The sequence below is a fragment of the Chrysemys picta genome, chromosome 9, assembly GCF_011386835.1.
Source record: "Chrysemys picta bellii isolate R12L10 chromosome 9, ASM1138683v2, whole genome shotgun sequence".
Classification (NCBI taxonomy): Eukaryota; Metazoa; Chordata; order Testudines; family Emydidae; genus Chrysemys; species Chrysemys picta.
Genome location: NC_088799.1, coordinates 48,060,804 through 48,084,363, shown reverse-complemented (window position 1 = coordinate 48,084,363; position 23,560 = coordinate 48,060,804). Strand labels below are relative to the sequence as shown.

Genomic DNA, 23,560 nt, shown 5'->3' with positions numbered 1-23,560 from the left:
GCTAGGTCTTGGAGAAGATAAAAACAGACAGGGCCCAGGTCCTCCTGATTGCCTCAGCGTGGCCCAGGCAACATTGGCATGGGACTCTCACGGGCCTGGCAGTCGCCTCGCCGTGGCCGTTGCCGTCCTGCCCGGACCTGCTCTCCCAGGACCAGGGCCACCTCCTCCACCCCAACCTAGCGGCGCTCCATCTCACGGCGTGGCTGCTCAATGGTTAGGCCGGGAGGAAAGGACGTGCTGGGAAGGGATTCAGCGCATCCTCTTGAAAGCAGGTGGCCCTCCACGCATTGGGCCTACTTGGCAAAGTGGTCTCGGTTTTCCCAGTGGGCAGCTGGCGGGGTGTTTCGCCCGTGGCTGCTCCGATCCAACTCATTTTAGACTACTTCCTTCACCTTAGAGCCCAAGGTCTAGTGCCCTCGTCTGTCAAGGTGCACTTGGCGGCCATATCGACCTTCCACCCGCCAGTGCAGGGGCACGCGGTATTCTCACATGCTATGACTGGCTGATTCCTTAAGGGATTGGATTGTCTCTTCTCGTATGTTAGGCCCCCTCCCCCCTTCCCGCACTGGGACCTGAACTTGGTGCTGGCCCAGTTGATGGGTCGCCCAGTTGATGGGTTCCCCCTTTGAGCTGCTAGCTACATGCTCCTGGTCGCACCTCTCGTGGAAGGTAGCCTTCCTAGTGGCGATCATGTCATCTAGAAGGGTCTTGGAGCTCGGGGCCCTGACCTCCGAGCCCCCGTACCTGGTGTTCCAGAAGGATAAGGTCCGGCTCTGACCACTTCCTTCGTTCCTCCCTAAGGTGGTCTCCGCCTACCACATGGTCCTCTGTCCCAAGCCCTATGTGTCCAGTGAGGAGCGCCGCCTCCACACGCTGGATGTGAGATGGGCTCTGGGAGTGGACTAAGCCGCTCTGGGAGTGGACTAAGCCATTCAGGAAGTCTTTGCAGCTGTTCATCCCCTTGGCTGAACGCATGAGAAGTCGGCCGATCTCCACTCAGCGGCTCTCCAACCAGATTGCCTTGTGTATCTGTACCTGGTACGACCTGGTGGGAATCCTCCACCGTCGATTGTGAGGGCCCACTTAACTAGGGCACAAGCCTCGTCGGCTGTCTTTTTAGCCCATGTCTCCATTCTGGACATTTGCAGGGCTGCCACATGGTCTTCTGTTCACCTCACATTATGCGGTCGTCTCCCAAACCAGGGAGGACGCCAGGTTTGGCAGGGCTGTACTCCGTCCCGAGAGTCTGTGAACTCCTACCCACCTCCAACAGATAGAGCCTGGAATCACCTATTGTGGAATGCACAGGAGCAATCACTCAAAGAAGAAAAGACAGTTACCTTTTCGGTAAACGTTGTTCTTCGAGATGTGTTGCTCATGTCCATTCCATATCCTGCCCTCCTTCTGCTCTGTCAGAGTTGTCTGGCTGAGGATGGGGGGGAGCGTGCAATGCCCCTTATACCGCACCATAGAGGCGTCATTCCAGGGGTCGCTAGGGGAGCTACCCTACGGGTACTGCTAGGGGAAAAACTTTGGGCACCAGTGCACCTGGCGAGCACGCACACCTATTGTGGAATGGACATGAGCACCACATTTCAAAGAACACCAGTTACGGAAAAGGTAACTGTGTTTTCTGCAAGTCACCCAGGCTTTTTGTATTCTTTGGGAGTAGATGTAGGGGACAGGCCATTTTGACTCAAACTATCATCCTTGTTAGTATCCAATTGTATAAAGATCTGTATGAACTGTCTAAATTAATTCATCCTCTTGCATTATGGCGTGTATGAGTAGAGCCCAAACAGCTTCATCTGCATGCTTGAGATTTGCAGGGCAGCTACCTGAAGTTCACTACACACATTCACACAATATATTACTCCCTAGTTGCCAGATTAGATGTCCAATTTGGTAAGGCCTGCAGTCTCTCTGTTCAAACAGGATTCTTAGCATCTACTTCGTTAGAGCGAATTGCTATATAAGTGGGATACACATGGCCAAATACTTGAAGAATGAATAATTGCTTTCTCAACAGTAACTGTGGTTCTTTGAGCTGTTTTGTCCATTTGGATCCCACGACCTGTCCTCCTTCCCTGCTAAAATGGAGTGCTTCATACTATAATTCTGTATTGACAAAGGACCTGAGGGGCAGTTGGGTTTGTTTCACCTTTGATGTCCTTGGGTGAGGGGTATGAGGACATGCAAGGCACAGGTATCACCCCAGTGGAACCTGCTGGCGAAAAGAATCCGTTTGCATGTGCATGGGGTGCATGTATACCTAGAGTAGCATCCACATGGACAAAATATTTCTAAGAATCACGCTTTACAGTAAAGTAAATAACTGTTCTCTTGGCTGGCTGTGTTCATGGATGTGGGCTTCCAGAACCCAGGAGAAAGACAGGTAGGTATTGAACAGAGAGAGGAGTTTTGTTGGTGGAGATTAGAAAGTGCATAGTGCCATCTCTGGAATGTGTGTACTGGGGTGTAATGCTTGATTTGTAGTGTAGCTCTTAACATGCCATCTTCCTTCCCTGCAGATACCTTCCGACCTTCTGGATAAGGAGTTTCAGCCTATTTTACAGGAGGAGCCCCTGCCACCACTGGCACTTGTACCTTTTACAGAAGAAGAACAGGTTGGTATCTGCAGATGTTTGAGATGACTTTGTGAAAAATTAATCTGAATAACTAAAAACGTTCTGTGGACTGGGGCTAGACTAATGGCAGATGACAAATAGGCTGTATTTATATTTGAAAACATAAGATTATCAGTATGGGAAGGGTTAAGACTGGGAGACTTGAGCAAAGAGCTCTATAAGAGAGCTCTGTGTTGGCATAGAGTGCAGGTTCCTGGCATCAAAACCCAGTTGCCATCCTATATTGTTTAACCAGAGTCCCTTCGTTCATCATTCTGCTTCTGCTATATTAATTGCAGGCTTTCCCTAGTTGAGCTGGTAATCCAAAATTATCAGAAGCTTCCAAGAAATGATTCTGAGATTTATGTAGCTTTTTGTTAGGACCCTGTCTCTGAGTTCACAGAATTTTCAGATCAGTAGGACAGCAGTTGCAAGAAAAATGTAAAAATTTTAATGCTAATTTAACATTGTGGTGATTGCATAACTGCTGATTCTTCGAGTGTCCTCTGCCTATTCGTGCTCATGAGATGCAGTTCTGATGGTGGAACTTTTCAATAGCAGTGCCTGTGGAAACACATCTGCTCTTCCTCCTGGCCCTCCCTTTACTGTTCCTGAATGTTCTGAGGGTAAGGCTGTAAAAGAGGGCATGTTGTTTTGGCAATTTCTCTTCCAGCTGCCATGCTCACAAATCAGTAACTGCTCTGGGCCTTTGGCCTGAATCCTTGGCTTAGACCAATGCCTTCTACACACTTTTAGCATTCATAATAGATTAGCTCTTAGTGTAAATAGTTAAATTTTAACGTCAATTTTTTTTTCTAACTAGTAGTTTAGTGATTCGGATCCAGTGGTGGATCCAAAGATCAAGAGGCCTCTTGTCCCACTGTTTATCTGGCATTTGAACCTAATACAAGATGCTTAGCTTGCCTCCGGGAAGGACACACTCACTCAAGAAAGTGCTCTATCTGCAGTTTTTTGCCCCTGAAGGCTTGGACAAACATCAGAATAGACCACAAGCTCTGCTTCTGCAGGGGGTCTGACAGCCAAGTTTTTCAGATCCGGCATATCTCTCAAATCCTTGGGAGCACAGACCAGCATCTGCCCCATGATGCTTCTGGTGAGAAACAGCAAAAATCTCTGCAAAAGGTACTGTCTTTGGTTTAAAGCTTCAGGAAATCTGCAGGACTCAAGAGAGCCAAAACTTGAATCCAAAATTAGAAAGCAGAGATGGAAAAAGCCAAGACTAGTTTGTAGCTCTTGACCTAAAGGGTACGCATTTCCATATCTCAATCAGACCGGCACACCCATGTATTTTGGTTTCCTAGTAGGAGGGGATGACTTCCAGTTAAGAGTTCTTCACTTTGGCCTTTCTGCTGCACCCAGGGTTTTTACAAAGTGCACTTATATCTGTACATGATTTGGCTAATCAGCATTATCAGAAGAAAATGCATCCAGAGCTATATCTTAAATATGCTCCCTGTTCAAGAAGTTACGCCTAAGGATAAACTGGGAGAAATCATTATTGAGACTCTCACATAGGATCACCTTCATAGGGGTGATATTGGACTCATTCTGCAGTGCTTCTTTGCCTGAAGAAATGTTTGAAAAGATTAAATGAGCCATGCCATTGCTACACCAACTTCCATGCCAAAAGACCTCCTCTTTCTCAGACTAATTGACTTCATAGACTCAGCTGTGCCTTACACTTCACACCCAGCTTAAAAAGAGTCTCTCCAGTACTGGCTGACAAAGAATGTGTTCCAGTCTCTGTCATCGTGGACTCAGAGTCTGTGTTATGAAAGGAGTGGCTTTCAGCCCTCCAGCACCATCAGCAACAATAACCTGTCACATTCAACGTGGGCTGAGGAGTTCACTTTAACAGTGTGCGCGCCACCACGGGAATGCCTATGAAAAGAAAATGCACATCAGTGTGCTAAAAATCAGAGCAATATGTTGGGCTCTCAGAGCTCTTCTTCCTCATGTCAGAAGGTAGTGCATGTTGACATGGACAGACCAGGGCAATATACTATATAAACAAGCAGGAAGGAGCTCACTCAGTGCAACTATAAAGGGAAGCAGTAGGTCTGTGGCAATGAAGCATACAGCACAAGATCTACCCTGTAGTAGTACATCATCTAGCAGAGAAAGACATGTCTTGCGAATCAGCTGAGCAGACACCACAGAACTCCATGTGTGGTTGTTAGAGATGACGATACCCCATGAGTTGAAGATCATGCGTGTCAGGATAGAGATCTCTTTCCAGTTAGGCAAAATGCAAAATGAGCCAGGTTTTGCTTGAGAGAAGGAAGTGACAACCAATCCTTTTGGATGCATTCCTCATAAGATGAAGGCAGATTTTCCTGTATGCCTTCCTCTCACTTTTCCTAATCCACTGGGGGAGGGGGGAATGGTGGTTTAAAAAATAAAATAAAACTTAAATTAAAAAAAAAAAGCAAAAACCAAAGAACTCAAATAAATTTGGTGCTTCTGGCATGGCTGAGATAAGTGGTTCCCAGAACACTTTTGGCTATCAAAAGGAGTTTACCAGTCTCTCCCTCTTACTCCAGATCTGTTGAATTAACAAAACAAAATGTCTGAAGACCAGGGCTGTAGGGCTTTGATAGAGTTGGAGCAGTCTTGCTTTCTAGATATACATGTCCTAATTAACTGTAGGAAAGAATCAACTTGTAAGTGTCGTTAACCTCAAATGGAAGAGATTTGTTTGGGCAAACAGTAATAATGTAACCCCCAACCATGTCTCCAGTTCAGCATATATTAGAATATCTGCCACACATGAAACTTTCAGGTTTCTTGCCCATCAATGAAGGTTAATCTAGTAGCCATATCTATAAGAGAGAGGTTATGCCAGTAACAAGTCAGTATTCACACACACGTGAGTTGAGATTTATGAAAGAATTACCATTCCCCAGGAGTTAGATTCTTCTGTTGCGTGGAGACCTCAACAAATTCCTCACATAGATAATGAAGCCTCCATTTGGGCCAATGGCAGTAAAATACCCTTTATTTCACCTCTCAGTTAAACATCTGCTAGAAGAGTGAATGAACTACAGACCCACTATTTACTGTTTTACATAAGGACAGAGTTGTGCTACATCCCTATCCCAAGTTCTTGCCTAAAGTGGTGACCTAATGTCATGTTAATCAGTTAACCTGGCAATGTTCTTTCCAAGATCTCTCTCGTGTTCAGGAGAAAATGTTTCATGCGTTAGATACAAAAAGGGCTTTAGCTTATTTTAAATAGGACTCAATTCAGGAAATCACCATATCTATTGATTTCCTATGCTGACAGCAAAAAATTCAAAGCAGTCACATCTTAGACACTATCAAAATAGGTTAGGTTCTGCATTCATGAGGCCTTTGCTTTAGTGTCAGTCCTTGTCCCTAAGGAAATTAGGTCACAATTTGTGAGCGCCAAGGCAGCTTCAATGCCATGACTTAGACATATTACTTTTACAGAGGTCTGTAGGGCTACAATGTGGAGCTCGCTGCATATGTTTACAAAAAACTATTCTTTAGACTTAGCATCCAGAGCTGTTGCACAGTTTGGCAGGGCAGTACCCTATTTAATTAGGATTCCATGTCCCACTTTCCTCAAAGGGCAGTATTGCTTGTCAAACTACCCTCATGAGTGGGAATATGTAGAGGACACTCAAAGAAGAAATGGAGGTTACTCACCTTAGCCAGAGGTCTTTGAGATATATTCATGCATCCTGCCCACCTTTCTCTCTTCCTCAGAGTCCTAATTACAACCAAAGTGGGACTTGGAGGAGGCACTTGAAGGATCTGAGGCGGCCAGAGTGCCACATCCCCTTTTATAGCCTCGCCCTCAGAACATTCAGGAACAGTGAGGGGAGGGGCAGGAGGGGGCATGAAAACGCTCCAACGGGCACTGCTATCAAAAAGTTCCACAGTCAGAGCTGGACCTGAGGCACATCCCGTAAGTGTGACTATGCAGAGTCCATCTTGAAGAACACTGGTTACAGGTGAGTGACCTCCATATTTAGTTCTATGTCATCTTGAAGGCACTGTGCTCACTGTTCTCCTTAACAGTACCTCTGCCTTAGTTTCTGTGCCTGCTAAAACAACAATAATTGTCCCACTTTTTACATTTTGAGGACGTTTTCTTCCAAATTTTCTAACTATGACACTCAGTCTTAGAGGTTGTTGAATGGGGCCTTGGAGAGGATACTTTTCAAAGTCAGGCAAAATCATTCTTTTTCAATTATTCTTCTCCTGAGTGGGTCTTATATGGTGAGGTCAACTCTCATGTTAGAGATGTCTATACAATTGGTGTCAGAGCCCTGTAGATCCCCTGCTAAACGGAGTCAATTGTAATACAGACCTGCTGCCTGGGTCTTGATGGTTTTACTACTTCCCCAAGTACTCACTATTGAGTGGTGGTAGAGATTCAAAGGGATGCCATTATTACCTCAATTTCTCTCTCTGGTGGTAAAAGTGGTCCTTGTGCTCATGTCCTTGGAAGCCAAAGAAGATTGACTTCACAAATAAATCTCTTGGAGCTGAGGTTTCCAAAATTGGCTCTCAAGGTATTCATCATTCATCTCCATCCAGATAATACAAATTCTCAGATGTCACAGAGGGAATGTATTACTTAAACTGTCAAGAAGGCTCTTGGTCTCCCTCTTACAGTAGGAAGCTGTTTGCCTGTGAGAATGGTGTATTTGTAACAATGCAGTGCTCTTGGCTTTACATCTCACAGGGAAGAAGAGTACCTAGTTTTTGATCTGATCTGCAGAGGAGATGATCATGAGTAATCCCCCAAGGATTCAGTGGCAGTCTTTCTCTAAAAACAAAGCAGCCTTTTATGATTTTTCACTCTTTGGTTCTGGGCTCCTTCCCGTGAGACAAGTGGAGTACCCCAAGCTGTAAGGTGGAGGTTCCCAGTCTGTGGCCTGTGAAGAGTTGGCTGGTCATGTGGTGCTGACTGTCCTCCTGACTCTAGCTATTAACTTGATTAAAAGATGAAAGTGTACTTACACGCAAAATGTTAGGAAGTTGCTTAGTTGCTTGCTTACTACTGTAGTTCATATAGATACACATGTGAACGGTGGAGGGTGCAGTGGGGGGGAGGTGGGCTGTACAACCATGAATGACAGAGCCAGTGGTCCACAGGATAATCTCTATTAGGATGTGGCCCAAACTGTGAAAAAATTTGAGAACCCCTGTTCTAAAGTTGTTGGTTCTTAAGGGTAGTTGTAGCAATCTTGATTTTGTGCCAGGTCTCCATGTATATGTAGATGCCTGCCGTCTTTTGAACCTTACAATCAGTTCCTTCTTGATGGTAGTCAGCAGTGGAGCTCTCTGTAAGACCTCTGGTGCTCTATTTACCCTCTGGCTTTTAAGTCCTCTCATCATCTGTCTTTCTTTGTGTTGTTTTTCTGTTCTTCCCTACCTTCTAGCCAGACTCAGTCTTTATAGTCTTATTTGTGGACACCACAGCAATTTTGGCTTCTGGCACAGGAGACCTGGTAAAGTTTGTTCCCAAAGATTTCAAAGGAACTTTGATTCCTTACCTGGGATCATTCTATTGGACACTGTGTTTTGTGACTTAGTGTCCTGACTCATTTAATTGCTTCTTCATCTCTGTTTTGTACTTTGGAATTAATGTGCATGCAGAGACACTTGCTTTGTGTGTCTTTACCTTTTCAGGATTTTGTCCACTGCTTTGACCTCTTAGGAGGAAGAATGCTCAGGAGGAATGCACAGATGAATTACCTGAACTAGCAGCTATCATCCAGTAGAATTGCCATGTTCTTGCACCATATATTTGACTAGTTGAAGTTGTGGCAGACACTTCACATCAAAGCCCAAGTCTAGAAAAACAATTGAGAAACAAACATTTATTTCTAGAGAATGTGGACTTGTTTCTCAGTCCTCAGGTGAGGTCTTGAGGGTTAGCACTACCACAAACACATTATTGCTCCCCAAGATCCTGAACTTTGGTGCTGGGATTCCTTTGGACAAAGGATTTTACTAGCTTATAATTGCAATATTTCAAGTAGGGCTTCGAGCTTTTCATGAGCAAAGGGCAGATTGAGCTCTGGTGAAAGTTCCAGGTAAGGTTCCTTCTCAGACACTGAGTTTAAAGCACGAACCTATTCTAACATGAGCTCTGGGGTGGCTTTTTGGTGTGGTTTATGTGATAGCTGGAGTGCATGCTTTGGGGTGGATGTCAGTAGGTCTACTTTGCTGCAAGATCTTACCAAGAGATCTGGAAAAATGAGAGGATCTGAGGAATATGTGGACCACTTCTAGTTGAAGGCCAACATGTTCTCTTGAGTCTGTTCTGCTCCTGTGCTCCCTTCTACGAGAAAGTAAGTTTTCATCTCAATAGCTGGCTTCAAGGGAACCTGGTAGACATCTGCTCCGACAAAAGCAGCAGAAGGAGTGGGTCCTAAGCTCCGTCTCATAAAGGATCAAAATTGAAGATTTTTAGGGTTCCAGAGTGGATAGCCAGCCGAGTCATGTTCTGTAGCTTGCCAGGACCACCCTGTCAGAAGCAGACTGAGCTCTTTACCCCAAGGCCCCTTGTTGCCTTGATTCATAGATTCTAGGGCTGGAAGGGACCTTGAGAGATATCGAGTCCAGTCCCCTGCCCTCATGACAGGACCAAATACTGTCTAGACCATCCCTGATAGACATTTATCTAAGCTACTCTTAAATATCTCCAGAGATGGAGATTCCACAACCTCCCTAGTGTTTAACCACCCTGACAGGAACTTTTTCCTAATGTTCAACCTAAACCTCCCTTGCTTCAGTTTAAGCCAATTGCTTCTTGTTCTATCCTTAGAGGCTAAGATGAACAAGTTTTCTCCCTCCTCCTTATGACACCCTTTTAGATACCTGAAAACTGCTATCATGTCCTCTCTGTCTTCTCTTTTCCAAACTAAACAAACCCAATTCTTTCAGCCTTCCTTCATAAGTCATGTTCTCTAGACCTTTAATCATTCTTGTTACTCTTCTCTGTACCCTCTCCAATTTCTCCACATCTTTCTTGAAATGCGGTGCCCAGAACTGGACACAGTATTCCAGTTGAGGCCTAACCAGCGCAGAGTAGAGTGGAAGAATGACTACTCGTGTCTTGCTGACAACACACCTGTTAATGCATCCCAGAATCACGTTTGCTTTTTTTGTAACAGCATCACACTGTTGACTCCTATTTAGCTTGTGATCCACTATGTGGTCCCTAGATCCCTTTCTGCCGTAATCCTTCCTAGACAGTCTCTTCCCATTCTGTATGTGTGAAACTGATTGTTCCTTCCTAAGTGGAGCAGTTTGCATTTGTCTGTTAAACTTCATCCTGTTTACCTCAGACCATTTCTCCAATTTGTCCAGATCATTTTGAATTATGACCCTATCCTCCAAAGCAGTTGCAATCCCTCCCAGTTTGGTATCATCTGCAAACTTAATAAGCGTACTTTCTATGCCAATATCTAAGTCGTTGATGAAGATATTGAACAGAGCCGGTCCCAAAACAGATCCCTGTGGAACCCCACTTGTTATATCTTTCCAGCAGGATTGGGAACCATTAATCATTAATAACTACTCTCTGAGTACAGTTATCTAGCCAGTTATGCACCCACCTTATAGTAGCCCCATCTAAGTTGTATTTGCCTCATTGACTGATAAGAATATCATGCGAGACCGTGTCAAATGCCTTACTAAAGTCTAGGTATACCACATCCACCGCTTCTCCCTTATCCACAAGACTCGTTATCCTATCAAAGAAAGCTATCAAATTGGTTTGACATGATTTGTTCTTTACAAATCCATGCTGGCTGTTCCCTATCACCTTACCACCTTCCAAGTGTTTGCAGATGATTTCCTTAATTACTTGCTCCATTATTTTCCCTGGCACAGAAGTTAAACTAACTGGTCTGTAGTTTCCTGGGTTGTTTTTATTTCCCTTTTTATAGATGGGCACTATATTTGCCCTTTTCCAGTCTTCTGGAATCTCTCCTGTCTCCCATGATTTTCCAAAGATGATAGCTAGAGGCTCAGATACCTCCTCTGTTAGCTCCTTGAGTATTCTAGGATGCATTTCATCAGACCCTGTTGACTTGTAGGCATTTAACTTTTCTCAGTGATTTTTAACTTCCAAACCTACCTCCTTCCCATTAGCATTCACTATTTTAGGCATTCCTTCAGACTTCTCGGTGAAGACCAAAACGAAGTCATTGAGCATCTCTGCCATTTCCAAGTTTCCTGTTACTGTTTCTCCTTCCTCACTGAGCAGTGGGTCTACCCTGTCCTTGGTCTTCCTCTTGCTTCTAATGTATTGATAAAAAGTCGTCTTGTTTCCCTTTATTCCTGTAGCTAGTTTGAGCTCATTTTGTGCCTTTGCCTTTCTAATCTTGCCCCTGCATTCCTGTGGTGTTTGCCTATATTCATCCTTTGTAATTTGTCCTAGTTTCCATTTTTTTTATGACTCCTTTTTATTTTTTAGATCCTGCAAGATCTCGTGGTTAAGCCAAGGTGGTTTTTTGCCACATTTTCTATCTTTCCTACCCAGCGGAATAGCTTGCTTTTGGGCCCTTAATAGTGTCCCTTTGAAATACTGCCAACTCTCCTGAGTTGTTTTTCCCCTCAGTATTGATTCCCATGGGACCTTACCTATCAGCTCTCTGAGCTTACCAAAATCCGCCTTCCTGAAATCCATTGTCTCTATTTTGCTGTACTCCCTTCTACCCTTCTTTAGAATTGTGAACTCTCTGATTTCATGATCACTTTCACCCAAGCTGCCTTCCACTTTCAAATTCTCAATGAGTTCCTCCCTATTTGTTAAAATCAAATCTAGAACAGCTTCCCCCCCTTGTAGCTTTTTCAACCTTCTGAAATAAAAAGTTGTCTGCAATGCAGTCCAAGAACTTATTGGATAGTCTGTGCCCTGCTGTGTTATTTTCCCAACATATATCTGGATAGTTGAAGTCCCCCATCACCACCAAATCTTGGGCTTTGGATGATTTTGTTAATTGTTTAAAAAAAAGCCTCATCCACCTCTTCCACCTGGTTAGGTGGCCTCGAGTAAGTGGTCTGTCGTGGTTCATTAGAGCTAACGGTTGTGAATTCAGATCCCTCTTCTGAATCAGTCTCACTCTTTTTTTGGCCCAATGAATATTTAAGTACTTATACAAAATTGAACATCTTCGACAGGAAAGATTGAGACATTAATAGCCTATAGCCCTGTGATTAGGGCAGTCACCTGGCAGAAGGGAGACCTGAATTCAAGTCCCTGCTCCAGAATGGGGATTGAAATCTGCGTTTCCTGCATCCTAGGCAAGTGCTCTGACCACTGGTAAAGATTATAAAGGGGTGTGCACCCCACCTCCCCTCTGCTCCCCCCTCAAACTATTTGCCCAAATTGTGAGCTCTTGTTTTACATGGAAACTAATTTTCTTGGTGACAGTGACTTTAGCTTCTAATGAGCTAACTTCAGGCTGAAGTGACCCACCTTACGTTGCATATTACTAGGCAGTTTTATGAACTTGTCCGAGATTGTGTTCTGAGAAGATTGTTTCCGCCACAGACAATGTATAACAGCCATATGGGTCTCACTCCTTATACTTAGAGATCATTCTTGTTCGGATTAGGTCTCTAGGAAGGAATCCGGCTTTCTCTCAACCCTGCAAAACCAGCTTGTAGAATAAGGGAGTTCAAAGTTTCTTGCTCCATCCTATTGGCTATTGAGAATAAAGTCTGATGTGTTTGGGAGGAATCTTTGGGGAGTGGGGAGAAATAAAAATTATTTTTGCATTGGCCTTTTTTGCTGCCTATTGCAGTAATAAAATTTTCATTATTTTGTATTACGTTAGCACTGAGAGACCCAAACAAAGATTGTGGCTCCATCGTGGTCGACCATCCACAAATGTAGAGGAAACCAGTTTGTGCTCCAAAGGGTTTCCAAATTAAATAGACAAGACAAAGGCTGGAAGAAATGAAGCATTAGCATCATTTTACCAATGGAGCTATAAGGCACAGAGTTTTGAAAGAGAGATGCAATGTATCTTCAGAGAGGTAGAACTACAAGTAATTATCCCTTATCCTTACAAGTGTAGAATGGATGAAACTTTCTCCAGTTAAACTTCATATAACAAAGTCCAGATTAGCAATGCAGTCAAACACAGGATAGGAACTTAGAACTTCACAACTTTAGTTCATCTGCTTAAACTGAGTTCAGTATTTCTGTCAAATGGATGGGCCCCCAAGTTAACAGATAATCTGATATTTTCATTGAAGCCTTTTGCACATGTAATGAATGCTTTGAAAAACAGTGTGTATAGTTGGTACCAATGAACAGGTCATTAATTGCACAAGACTATTCTCTTATTTTCTTCTCGTCACTCACTGACTTTTTGCTACCTTACTAGCTGATTTTGGACTACTTATACAGAGCTTTTGCAGCTAAGAGATTTTTCTCCAATGGTAAACAATAGGATAGCTGCAGCTCCTGAATCTTGTGCTCCAACCTAGTGCATAGTGTATTACTGAAATTCTTTCATCTAAAATTCCAAACTCTTACAGTGTGTCATGATGGACTCTAAGTCTGAACTGCCTATAGTCATCAGTTCTCTTTATCTGCAGGTGGTCAAGAAACTTCATTTGTCCCTTTTCTGCTTTTTGTTTCCTTTCTTCCTAGACAGTTTTAATTTTCAGATGTTTAGTGTAGCCATTTAGTTTCTCTAACAAATAAAACAAGTTTTTGAAGCATCAAACCACTGCCAATATTGAAATTTTCTTGTAAAAGTTTTTCTTCCGAAGCACTCTTATTTTTCTTAGATTACTTTTTTTTTTAATCAAGCTTCTTACTACTTAGTGTATTTTGGTCCTCTTATTTTTTTGGTGTTGAAGATTGCTTCAAGTAATGGCCAAAATTCAATCACAAAATGTCTGTCGGTAGAGACTGTAAGTGCTTGTGTGTTAAGGGTACATAGAGCTTGGGGGAAGTTAGATAAACCATAAAACATCTACTGCAAGCTCTGCTCAAAGATGTTTCCTTTAAGTTTTGAGTTCCCAGAAAGAGCATGTTAGATTAGAAATGTCTTCTAGAGGCTAAGTCACTCTGTCAGTGTGAAAAACCTGGGAAGACGTTCTCAAAGGAAACAAAGTACCTGAGTTGGTTTGGCGTATGTCTCATCTAATGATAGTTAGTCACTATTTTAAGCAAAACTGGCAGCCTACAATTGCTGTGTTTATAGTAAGGTTGCCTAACATTTTCCATTATAAGACCCTGCTTTTCAGTTGCTTTTAATTTCCAAACTTTAACTGTTCGGGCTCAAATTTTCCATGCCAGTTGTCTGTCTTGGGGTAAATTTATTTTTTGGAAAATTTTCAGCAAAAACAATTCTCATTCTCAGAAAAGGCTGAAGGAAAAATACATTTTCCCAGTGTTAAATTTGTATAGTAGTTTCATAGAGAAGCATAGCATGTCCATGCTTTAGAGCAAGATTTCAGAATCTGGCAGGGGGAGTGTCTTGGGGATCAGAGAAGTTTCTTTTGTGTGTATTTTCCTGGGGACAGCAATTTGGCTGATTTACAAACCTCTGAAAACTGTTGTTGGCTTGTTTGGCAGCCCCTTCATGGAGCAGGACTTTCCCTGAAACTGCTCCTTCTGCTGGTGGTGTGGGGTGGGGGAGGGTGGCCATGTGGGTGCCAGGAAGCAAAACTGAAAACGACTTTCTCCTGTTCTCTCAGTGCTGCTCTTGCTGGCTCTTGGGCAATACGGACAAGGAGGAAGCAGCACCCTGAGTCATAAGGGTGAGGAGATGGAATGGAGTGTACTCTTTGGTGGGAAAAGGAGCAGGTTGGTGTAGGAATAGCTGATTGGGGTGCAGGAGCAGAAGGGGGTGGGCTGGGGGCAACTTGCTAACGGACATGCTATGAGTGAGAAGATAGAATGGTCTGTGACCATTAGACCTTAGTCCCTTCCAGAATCAGGAATAGAATTCAGGATTCCTAAGTTGAAACATGCCTTTGCTGTCTAGCTGTGAAACCCACTTAGGATATGTCTACATTGCACACTAAGCTCAGGATTGAGACCAACCCCGCCTTCCATCCACACACATATTAGTCTGAATTGGTTGAGCAAACACTCGGAGCTGCTCCTAGTCCCCTGCTAGGAGTTGTTCAGAGCCTGAGTCCCACTGTGACTCATGTCCATGTCATGTCATTTTGCAGTATGGACGCACCTCAAGCCACGGATCCGAAACAGAAGGTCTGTGTAGTGCAGTATGGACAGTTTGCATGGCTCTGAGACCCTGGGTCCAGCAATTGGAACCCCAAGTTTACAATGCAGTGTGGACGCTCAAGTGTGGTCTCGAAAATACTGAGTCCACAAGCCCACATCCCACAGGTGCAGGTTTACAATGCAGTGTAAACATACATCTAGTGTTTTTCTCCCCGTCTAGCGTCTGGTTTACCTAAAGGGTAAGTCTGCTGTTGCTACCAGTTACTCCATTATCTCTTATAGTAGTGGTCCATGCAATGGATCTAAATATTCTAACTGTGCTGGCACCCCACATGGAGGTCAGTATGCTTCCACATGATGGAATTTCTGCTTTTCAATTGGCTTTTTTAAATCATTAGGAAATTGAATTAAAAAAGTCCTACTACATTAAAGTGGCAAAGCCAAGCAGTCGAATTAAGGTTGCCTGTGCAACCTTAATTCTTTTTTGAGTGATGGTCCTTATTGTATTCCACTGAGGATAACGCACATGTGCCATGCAGCAGGAGCCAGAGCTTTTCAACGTAGTAGTGTGTGTTGGTCTGTGCATGTGCCCTTGCATTGCCTTATGGTTTCGCCTGAGGCGATAAAGGGCAGGGTGGACTGACTGTGTTTTCAGTTCCGTCTCACTGCCACATGGTCCGAGTTAGAGCTTCTGCTTTTCTCTTGTCCTTGGTGACGTGCTTTCCAGAAAAACTGTTTTTATTCTTGTACATAGTTTGGATTTTACTGTTTTTTTTTGTAGTAATTGTTATAGGATTAAGGATTTTGGGACACTGCCCTGGTGGCTTCCCGCTAAACCATTCTCCCAGTCCCCCCACTCCACCAATCCATGTCTGGGCACTGGATTATGCCAAAGATGCTGGAGTTCAAGGTATGCGTTTCCTGCCCTCACTCTCTTTCGCTCGGCAACAAGCACCAACACTATTTGTACTGCTTGGGGGAAGCCCACATCACGTCCAGGTGCAGTATCTGCCTCTCATTCCCGGCTTGTACCTGGGAAGGCCAAGCTCTCCACCTCAAGAAACACCTCATTGAGGTGGTCATGAGGTCGCAGTGGGATCCAGGTTGGGGGACCCCCTACCCCATAATCAACCTGAGCAATTGAGGCGTGCTCCTGCTACTGCTGAGCTCCTTCCTGAGTTTTAAATCCTACATATTTACCAGTGTATGTGCTGGGGACCTTCAGAGTCTTGAGACCTGGTATCCCAGCAGATGCACAAATTACCATTGAGCCTTTCTTGGATCCACAATATTGATAGCTAGACTCTCAAATGGTCAACTTATATGCGCTAGATCTCCACATGCTGTTGATCAGAGTGAGGTCTCTAAACCTACCTATTTACTTCTTCAAATGTTTAAAATACATCTAGGCACCAGTATGGTGCTGTGTCTCTCTCTAATAAATTAAAAATTAAAGCATAAACAAAGGGGGGGGTCATGGTGGATAGTCAGCTGAACATGAATTCGAAGTGCCATGCTGTGGCCAAAAGGATAAATTTCATCCTTGGATGTATAAATGGGAATCTTGAGTAGAAATAGGGAAATACTTTACCTCTATTTGGCACTGGTGCAACTGCTGTTGGGAAAGTGTCCGGTTTTGTTTTCCACGTTTCAAGAAGGAGGTCAGTAAATTGGAGAGGGTTCTGAGAAGAGCCATGAGAATGATAAAAGGATTGTAAAACAGGCCTTATTAATGATAGACTCAAGGAGCATAATCTATTCAGTTTAAATAAAAAGTTAAGGGTGACTTGATCAGTATATAAGTACCTAAATGGGGAACAAAATAAGAAATCTGTAATCTAGCAGACAGAGGTATAACAAGATCCACTGGCTGGAAGTTGAAGCTAGGTAAATTCAAATTAAAACTACGATACAGATTTTTCGCAGTGAAAGTAATTAATCATTGGAACAACTTGGAGAACCACCTCAATGCTTGCTATCACTGGTAACTTTTAAATCAAGATTGGATGTTTTTCTAGGAGATATACTCTAGTTCAGTGGTTCTCAACCAGGGGTATGTGTACCCCTGTGCGTATGCAGAGGTCTTCTGCGGGGTATATCAGCTCAGCTAGCTATTTGCCTAATTTTAGAACAGGCTACATAAAAAGCACTAGTGAAGTCAGTACAAACTAAAATTTCATACAGACAATGACTTGTTTATACTGCTCTATATGCTATGCACTGAAATGTAAGTACAATATTTATATTCCAATTGATTTATAATTATATGGTAAAAAAAGCAAGTAAGCAATTTTTCAGTAATAGTGTGCTGTGACGCTAGTATTTGTGTGATATATATATGTTTTTTAAAGCAAGTAGGTTTTCAGTGAGGTGTAACTTGGTGATATGCAAGACAAATCAGACTCCTGAAAGGGGTACAGTTGTCTGGAAAGCTTGAGAGCCACTTCTCTAGTTCAATCAGGAATTATTTCAGGGAAATCCTGTGGGCTGTCTTATACAGGAGGTCAATGTAGATGGTCACAATGGTCTCTCCTGACTATCTGTAGATCACCAAGGTGTTTTATGCTTGTATATATGCATTCTCCTCCCCCCCCCCCCCCCCCGGGATGGGTAAGTAACCATGTATTAATTGTACTTTTTGTGGCAGAGCTCTGACCTTGTCCCCATGGGTCCCGCACTTCCAGACGGTTTATGCTAGCCTCAGAGGCTCACTGCGACCCTCCACATAGCCCTTCTCTCTCTAGGGACAGGGTTACAGTCTATTCAGGCCTTTTCATCATAAGCCAGCAAGGAGGTTGGTGAGAGAACTCCCACAGTCTCTGTTGTCCCTATGGCCTTATTCCAGAAGAGTTTAGTCTCCTGTCCTGACAGGGGCCTGCCTTCCCCTCCCAGTGGCGAGTTGGGGGGAATTCAGGCCTGCCCTCTACTCTGGGTTCTGGCCCAGGGACCCTAATGGCAGCAGCTGTTGGCAACGGACCTTTCACTGCCAGAGTTGGTACATTTCCCTGGGCTACTTCCCCACAGCTCTCCTGCTTCTCTCTCTCAATGCTGCCTTCACCCTTACCTTAGGGCTCCCTTTCCAGTGGCTTAAGGGTGTCTTCATTACCCAGCTACACTTCCTTTTCCCTGGCTCTCTTCGGCCTGACTGGAGTGAGCCCTAATTATAGTATCAGAGGGTCCTTAATTAGAGTCAGGTGTTCATATTAGCTTAACGGCCTCATCCTAGCCTGGAGCAGCCCCTGCTCTGGTCAGTCAGGGACCAGAACCCTGCTGCTTCTCCAGTTGCCAGTAGATCAGTCCTTGACTCCTTTACTATAGCTCTCTGGCCTGGAGGGAGGTGGAAGGCTACTGCTGCTGCTGGGGCTGCTGTTAGCCCCCCTGGGCCTTTGCTGCTGCTCTTCCTCCAGCTACTCCCCAGTTACACCATGCCCCTTCTCTACTATCTGGTTGCTGGAGCCCCCCCCCCCCCCCTGCTTGTTGCTGTTCCTGCTGCAGCCCGGGGGGGGGGGGGGGGGGAGGAGGGGCCCCAGCCGTTGCTGCTGTGGACGCCACCACTACCACCTGAGAGGGGTCCTTCCTGCCTGGTCACCAGACTGCCTGCTGGAGCTTCTGTTGCTGCCTGGGAGCCACTGATGCCTCGAGGAGGAGGAAGAAGGAGACCATCTGCTGCTGGGGGAGCACGCAGAGCCTATGCAGACCACTGTGGAGGGGGCTTGCAAGGGCTGAGTAACTTTTGAACTGTGCTCTTGTCGTGGGGGTCTTGACTGTGTTTGTGGGGACACGGGGTGTGGCATGGAGCCTGCCCCCCGGTTCATCTGTGTCCCCATCCCCACCACCACCATCGCTGCTCCTTCCACCACCTCCAGTGGACACTTACCATCTGCCCCCTTCCCACTCCACGGACCCCTGAGTCTGACCGAGAGGTGCCACGCCCCTGTAGCTCGGCTGCCGGGGCCCCCGGTCCCAACTCTGCCCCTCTCCCCAACCCTGCTTCTGACCCCTGCCCCTGATGCCGACCCCGGCCCCCTCCCCTCCACCTTCCGTGCTGTTATTGCCGCCCCTGGGGCAGTCTCCTTCCCCTTCCCGGACGATGACCCCCAGGGAGCGACCTTCATGTTCCCCTGTCCCCTGCCTCAAGGACTCAGCTGCTTGCTTGGCTCGCCATGCCCTGTTTCCACCATTTGGGCCTGAAGCAGCAGCCAGCAAACATTGACTTTTTGCAGGTGCACGTTCCCCCACCTGCCTCAAGGACTCAGCTGCTTGCTTGGCTCGCCATGCCCTGTTTCCACCATTTGGGCCTGAAGCAGCAGCCAGCAAACATTGACTTTTTGCAGGTGCACGTTCCCCCACCCTTGGACTGACACCCTCCTTCCCTGCAGCATTCTCCCCCTTTCCCCTTGTAGCCCTTTGCTTCTCCCCCCCACTTTGCCCCAGTCCCTCAGCAGCTTGTTTGTTTTCCTGCCCCGCCCTTTCCCTCTGTAGTTTTGTTTGCCCCAGCTTCTGATGCTAGCTCCTTGGTTTTCTTGTCCTACCTCCAGCCTGGTCGTTCCTCCCTGCCCCACGCGGTCCCCCTGCTCTGACTAGCCCTTTGCCCCATGTGCCCATGCCCCCTTCCCTGAGCTTGTACCCCTCCCCTGTTTCAGTTTGACCCCTGTCTCACTGCACTCCCCCCAATGCTATTATAAACCCATCTCCCCTAGTGCAGCTAGAATCCAATCCTGTGTTGGTGACTGAAACCTCTCCCCCCTGCACCCTCCCACCCCAAGGCCTTGATAGCCCTCCCCTTCTGGTGCCCTCCTCCCCTCCCTGCAGCCTAGCATGTGCGCCGCCCCCGCCATCCCCTGTGGCTTCCACCTCGACTGCCGCCAAACCACCTGCTACCCCGCCCTCGCTGGGGCACTGACAGCAGCGAACAATGGGGTGAACTCCACTGCTGCCACGTCCCTCCCCAGCCGGCAGGAAAGGCCAGGGCAAAAAGAAGGGTAAGGGCCGTGCCAAAAAGACTAGGCCCTCCATGGCAGGGACTTCCCCCCTCTATCACGGCACTGACATCGGCGTCTCTCCCCGTTGCTCTCTTCACCAGCTCTGCGGGTGCCCCTCTCTCGGCCCCCAGGGCATACACCTAGGTGGCGGCGGCTCCCCCGCCTGCCGCTACGTCATCTATCCCGGTCACCACCTCTGCTACCATCTATAGCGGCCGGGGCCCCTTCCCCACCTTGACCAGGAAGCACGGTGTCCGTTGCCTCCTGGTGCCCGTCTCGCCCCATGTGGAGACCTACGTGCGGGCGTTGGCAAGGGTGGTGGGGCCCATGGCCATCATGGCGGCCTCCAAAATGAATGGGAAGGTAGTCGTCTTCCTGGCATTGGAGGCCGCCACCCAAGAGGCAGTGGAAAAGGGCCTGGCGGTGTGGGGGGTGTTCATCCCCCTGGAGGACCTGGGCACCCAGTTGCTCCTGACCTCCGTCCCCTCCCTAATGCTACCCTGTCACCCCGCCCTCTCTACCCTGGGGAAACTGATCTCAGTTGTCAGCCCTCTTCCACTGGGCTTCAAAGACCCCGCCCTCCGTCACATCCTCTCGTTCCGCCGGCAGGTGCAGCTTCAACTGCTGCACGCGGTGCATGACGGAGAGGCGCTCGAGGGGTCCTTTCTAGTCCCCTACCAGGGGGCCCGTTACTGAGTGCCCAGATGCGCGGGAGAGCTCTGCCTCCGCTGCATGTAGTCTGGTGGGGCCTATGGAGGAGGATGCGGCGGGTTTACTGCCGGGCATGGGAGAGCGCCCGCCCCAGGGCAAATCTTCCCTCCCACATGCAGCCCCACCACTAGCTCCCCGAGCTCCAGTGCCACCGCCTCTGCCCCCCCCCGCCCCCCCTCCCGCCCCCCCGGCCTGACCCCTGTCCACTAGCCCACAGATGATGCCATGGAGGGCTGGGTCCAAGTACAGGGGAAGCGGGGCAAGCGGAAGGCTCGAGCACTACTCCTTCCATCTGATGCAGAGGCCCCCCCCCGAAAGACCAGGAAGGGGGCCACTGACACCGAGCCTTCTGCTTTGCCCCCGCGTGTATCCCATCTGCTAGAGCTGGCTGGGGATGACCTGTCAGCAATGGAGGGTAGTATGGCCCCTCCTCTGGAGTCCCTCCCTGGGGGACCCCCCCCATGGAACCCCTCCTGCCCCCTTCCCACCTGACCGCCCTGCATGCTCTGAGGCGAGAGTCGCTTCGGGCACTGGTGAGGAGGTCTCCGGGATGGTGGGTAGTGATTTTCCCTCCATCTTTGAGGAGATCGAGGCCTTGGGTTTGACCCCGGTCACCCAGGGGGAGGACGACACTCTGCCAGTGGGCCTCGATCTGGGCGACCTTACCCCCGGTCCCCACTTCCCCATGCTTTCTCCCCCTAACCGCTGCTTCTGCTCCCGCCTCTGAGGAATCCCTGGACTCTTCCACCAGCCCGGCCACAGATGACCCCCCACTAATGGCTGCCAAGCCTACTGAGGCAACGGCCAGGGCCACGTGGCCGGGACCTGAGTCCTCAGGGGGGCATCCCTTGTTGATGCAGGGCAGCTGACCTCCTTCCTGGGTGGGGGCCCTACTGCTGCAGCCCCACCTATTGATGCCGTGGCCATAACACACGCCTTGGAGCGCGAGCCTGGTATCGTTGAGGGCCCCCTTCCCACTCCACGGATCCCCGAGCCTGACCGAGAGGTGCCATCCCCCTGTAGCTCGGCTGCCGGGGCCCCCGGTCCCAACTCTGCCCCTCTCCCCAGCCCTGCTTCTGACCCCTGCCCTGCCCCTGATGCCGACCCTGGCCCCCTCCCCTCCACCTTCTATGCTGCTATTGCCGCCCCTGGGGCCGTCTCCTTCCCCTTCCCGGACGATGACCCCCAGGGAGCGACCTTCGTGTTCCCCTGTTCCGACCCCCTAAGGGCTGCTATTTTCCCTCCGCTGACCCCCACTGAGCCGGGGTTTGAGGCAGTCTGCGTGGCGCTGGCACTTCGGGCGCTACGCTGGGGGTCCGCCCCCTGTCTGCCAGTCTCGGTATGCCACGGGGCTTCGACAGGTGCCCCACTAGAGGACAGCCAGGGGCCTGTAACCCTGCCCCCACGATAGGCTACGAGAGGAGCTGCGAGAGTTTCTCCTGGATGCCCGTGGGTCCTGGAACAAGGTGCAGCTCACTCTCCAGCTCTGGGGGGACTTTTATCAAATCCTCTGGGCCGTAAGGCCATTTTGGGGAGGGTAAAGGGACCGGGAGGCAGGCTGTTTCGGCCTACCGGCGGGCCTGCAGCTTCTGTGACTCCTTGCTCACCTACGGGGTAGGTCATGGTTTGGTGCGCGGCACAGTGGGGGCCGTGAGCGCCCCTGCCAGCGAGGTTCCTCCCCCAACCCTCCCCATGGCACCTATCATCTTCACAACATTAAACACCGGGGGCTGTAGGATGGGTCTCCGCAGGTGCCAGGTGCTCTCCTTCCTTCAGGAGGAGGGGTACTCTATGGTTTTCCTGCAGGAGATCCATACGGTTCCAGCCGCCAAAGCAAGTTGGCCACTGGAGTGCGGGGACAGGGTCTATTTTAGCCACCTCACCACCACTTCGGCTGGGGTGGCTACCCTGTTCTCCCCCGACCTATGGCCTGAGGTGCTGGGGGTCACTGAGGCTGTGCTGGGCCGCCTGCTGCACCTCCGGGTCTGCATGGAGGGGCTAGTGGTCAACCTTGTCAACGTTTATGCCCCGACATCGGGCCCGGAGCGGCTGCGTTTTTATCAGCAGGCGTCCGCCTTCCTCAGCTCCTTGGATCCTCTCGAGTGCCTGGTCCTGGGCAGGGACTTCAACACCAACCTCGAGGAGCGGGACCGCTCAGGGACCGAGCAGTGCCCGGCCGCCGCGGGCGTTCTCCGGGAGATTGTCAACCATCACTCCCTGGTGGACGTCTGGTGCGACCACCACCTGGACGACATCTCGACGTTCACCTTCATCCGGGTGGAGGCCCGTCGGTTGCGCCACTCCCGGTTGGACCGCATTTATTTCTCACACAGTCACCTTTCACGGGCCCACTCCTCCAGCATCTGGCCGGCCCCGTTCTCAGACCACCACCTAGCAACTGTGACGGTCTCTCTCAGCACAGAGAGGCCAGGGCCGGCCTGTTGGCACTTTAATAACAGCCTGTTGGAGAATGTAGGCTTTGTGGCGTCCTTCCGGGAGTTCTGGTTGGCCTGGCGAGGGCAGAGGTGCGCCTTTCCCTTGGCGTGGTGGTGGTGGGACGTGGGGAAGGAGTGCGCCCGGTTCTTCTGCCGTGACTACACCCAGGGCGCCAGCTGATGGAGAGATGCGACGATAGAGCAGTTGGAACGGGAGGTCTTAGAGCTGGAGAGGTGTCTGGCCGCCAGCCCCGAGGATCCATCCCTCTGCGGAGCATGCCGGGAGAAGCGGGAGGAGCTCTGGGCCCTCGAAGGCCATCGGTCCCGGGGTGCCTTTGTTTGATCCCGCATCTGCCTTCTTCAGGTGATAGATCTTGGCTCCCACTTCTTCTACGCCCTAGGGAAAAAGAGGGGGGGCAAGAAGCACGTCACTTGCCTCCTGGCAGAGGACGGCACCCCCCTCACAGATCTGGCGGAGATGTGCGGGAGGGCCAGGGCCTTCTACGCAGGCCTTTTCTCCCTCGAGCCGACCCATCCTGACGCTTGCAAAGTGCTCTGGGACGGACTCCCGATGGTCAGTGC

At 48.4% G+C, this 23,560-nt stretch overlaps 1 protein-coding gene across 12 annotated transcripts in view; it reads left to right on the top strand.

Moving 5' to 3' along the window:
* The window catches only part of GIGYF2 (GRB10 interacting GYF protein 2), a 160,835-nt gene that overhangs the window by 24,192 nt on the left and 113,083 nt on the right, over positions 1–23,560 (top strand). For 11 of the 12 annotated variants that reach the window (XR_010590378.1, XR_010590377.1, XM_065557013.1 and 8 more), the window contains one exon: positions 2,532–2,627. Coding sequence is in view for 7 of the 12 variants with exons in the window: in XM_008174961.4 (XP_008173183.1) it covers positions 2,532–2,627 (96 nt within the window). In the remaining 5 variants the exon portion in view is untranslated. Of the gene's footprint in view, positions 1–2,531; positions 2,628–6,380; positions 6,629–23,560 lie in introns of all 12 variants that reach the window. The other variant, XM_065557012.1, reaches the window with a different exon arrangement.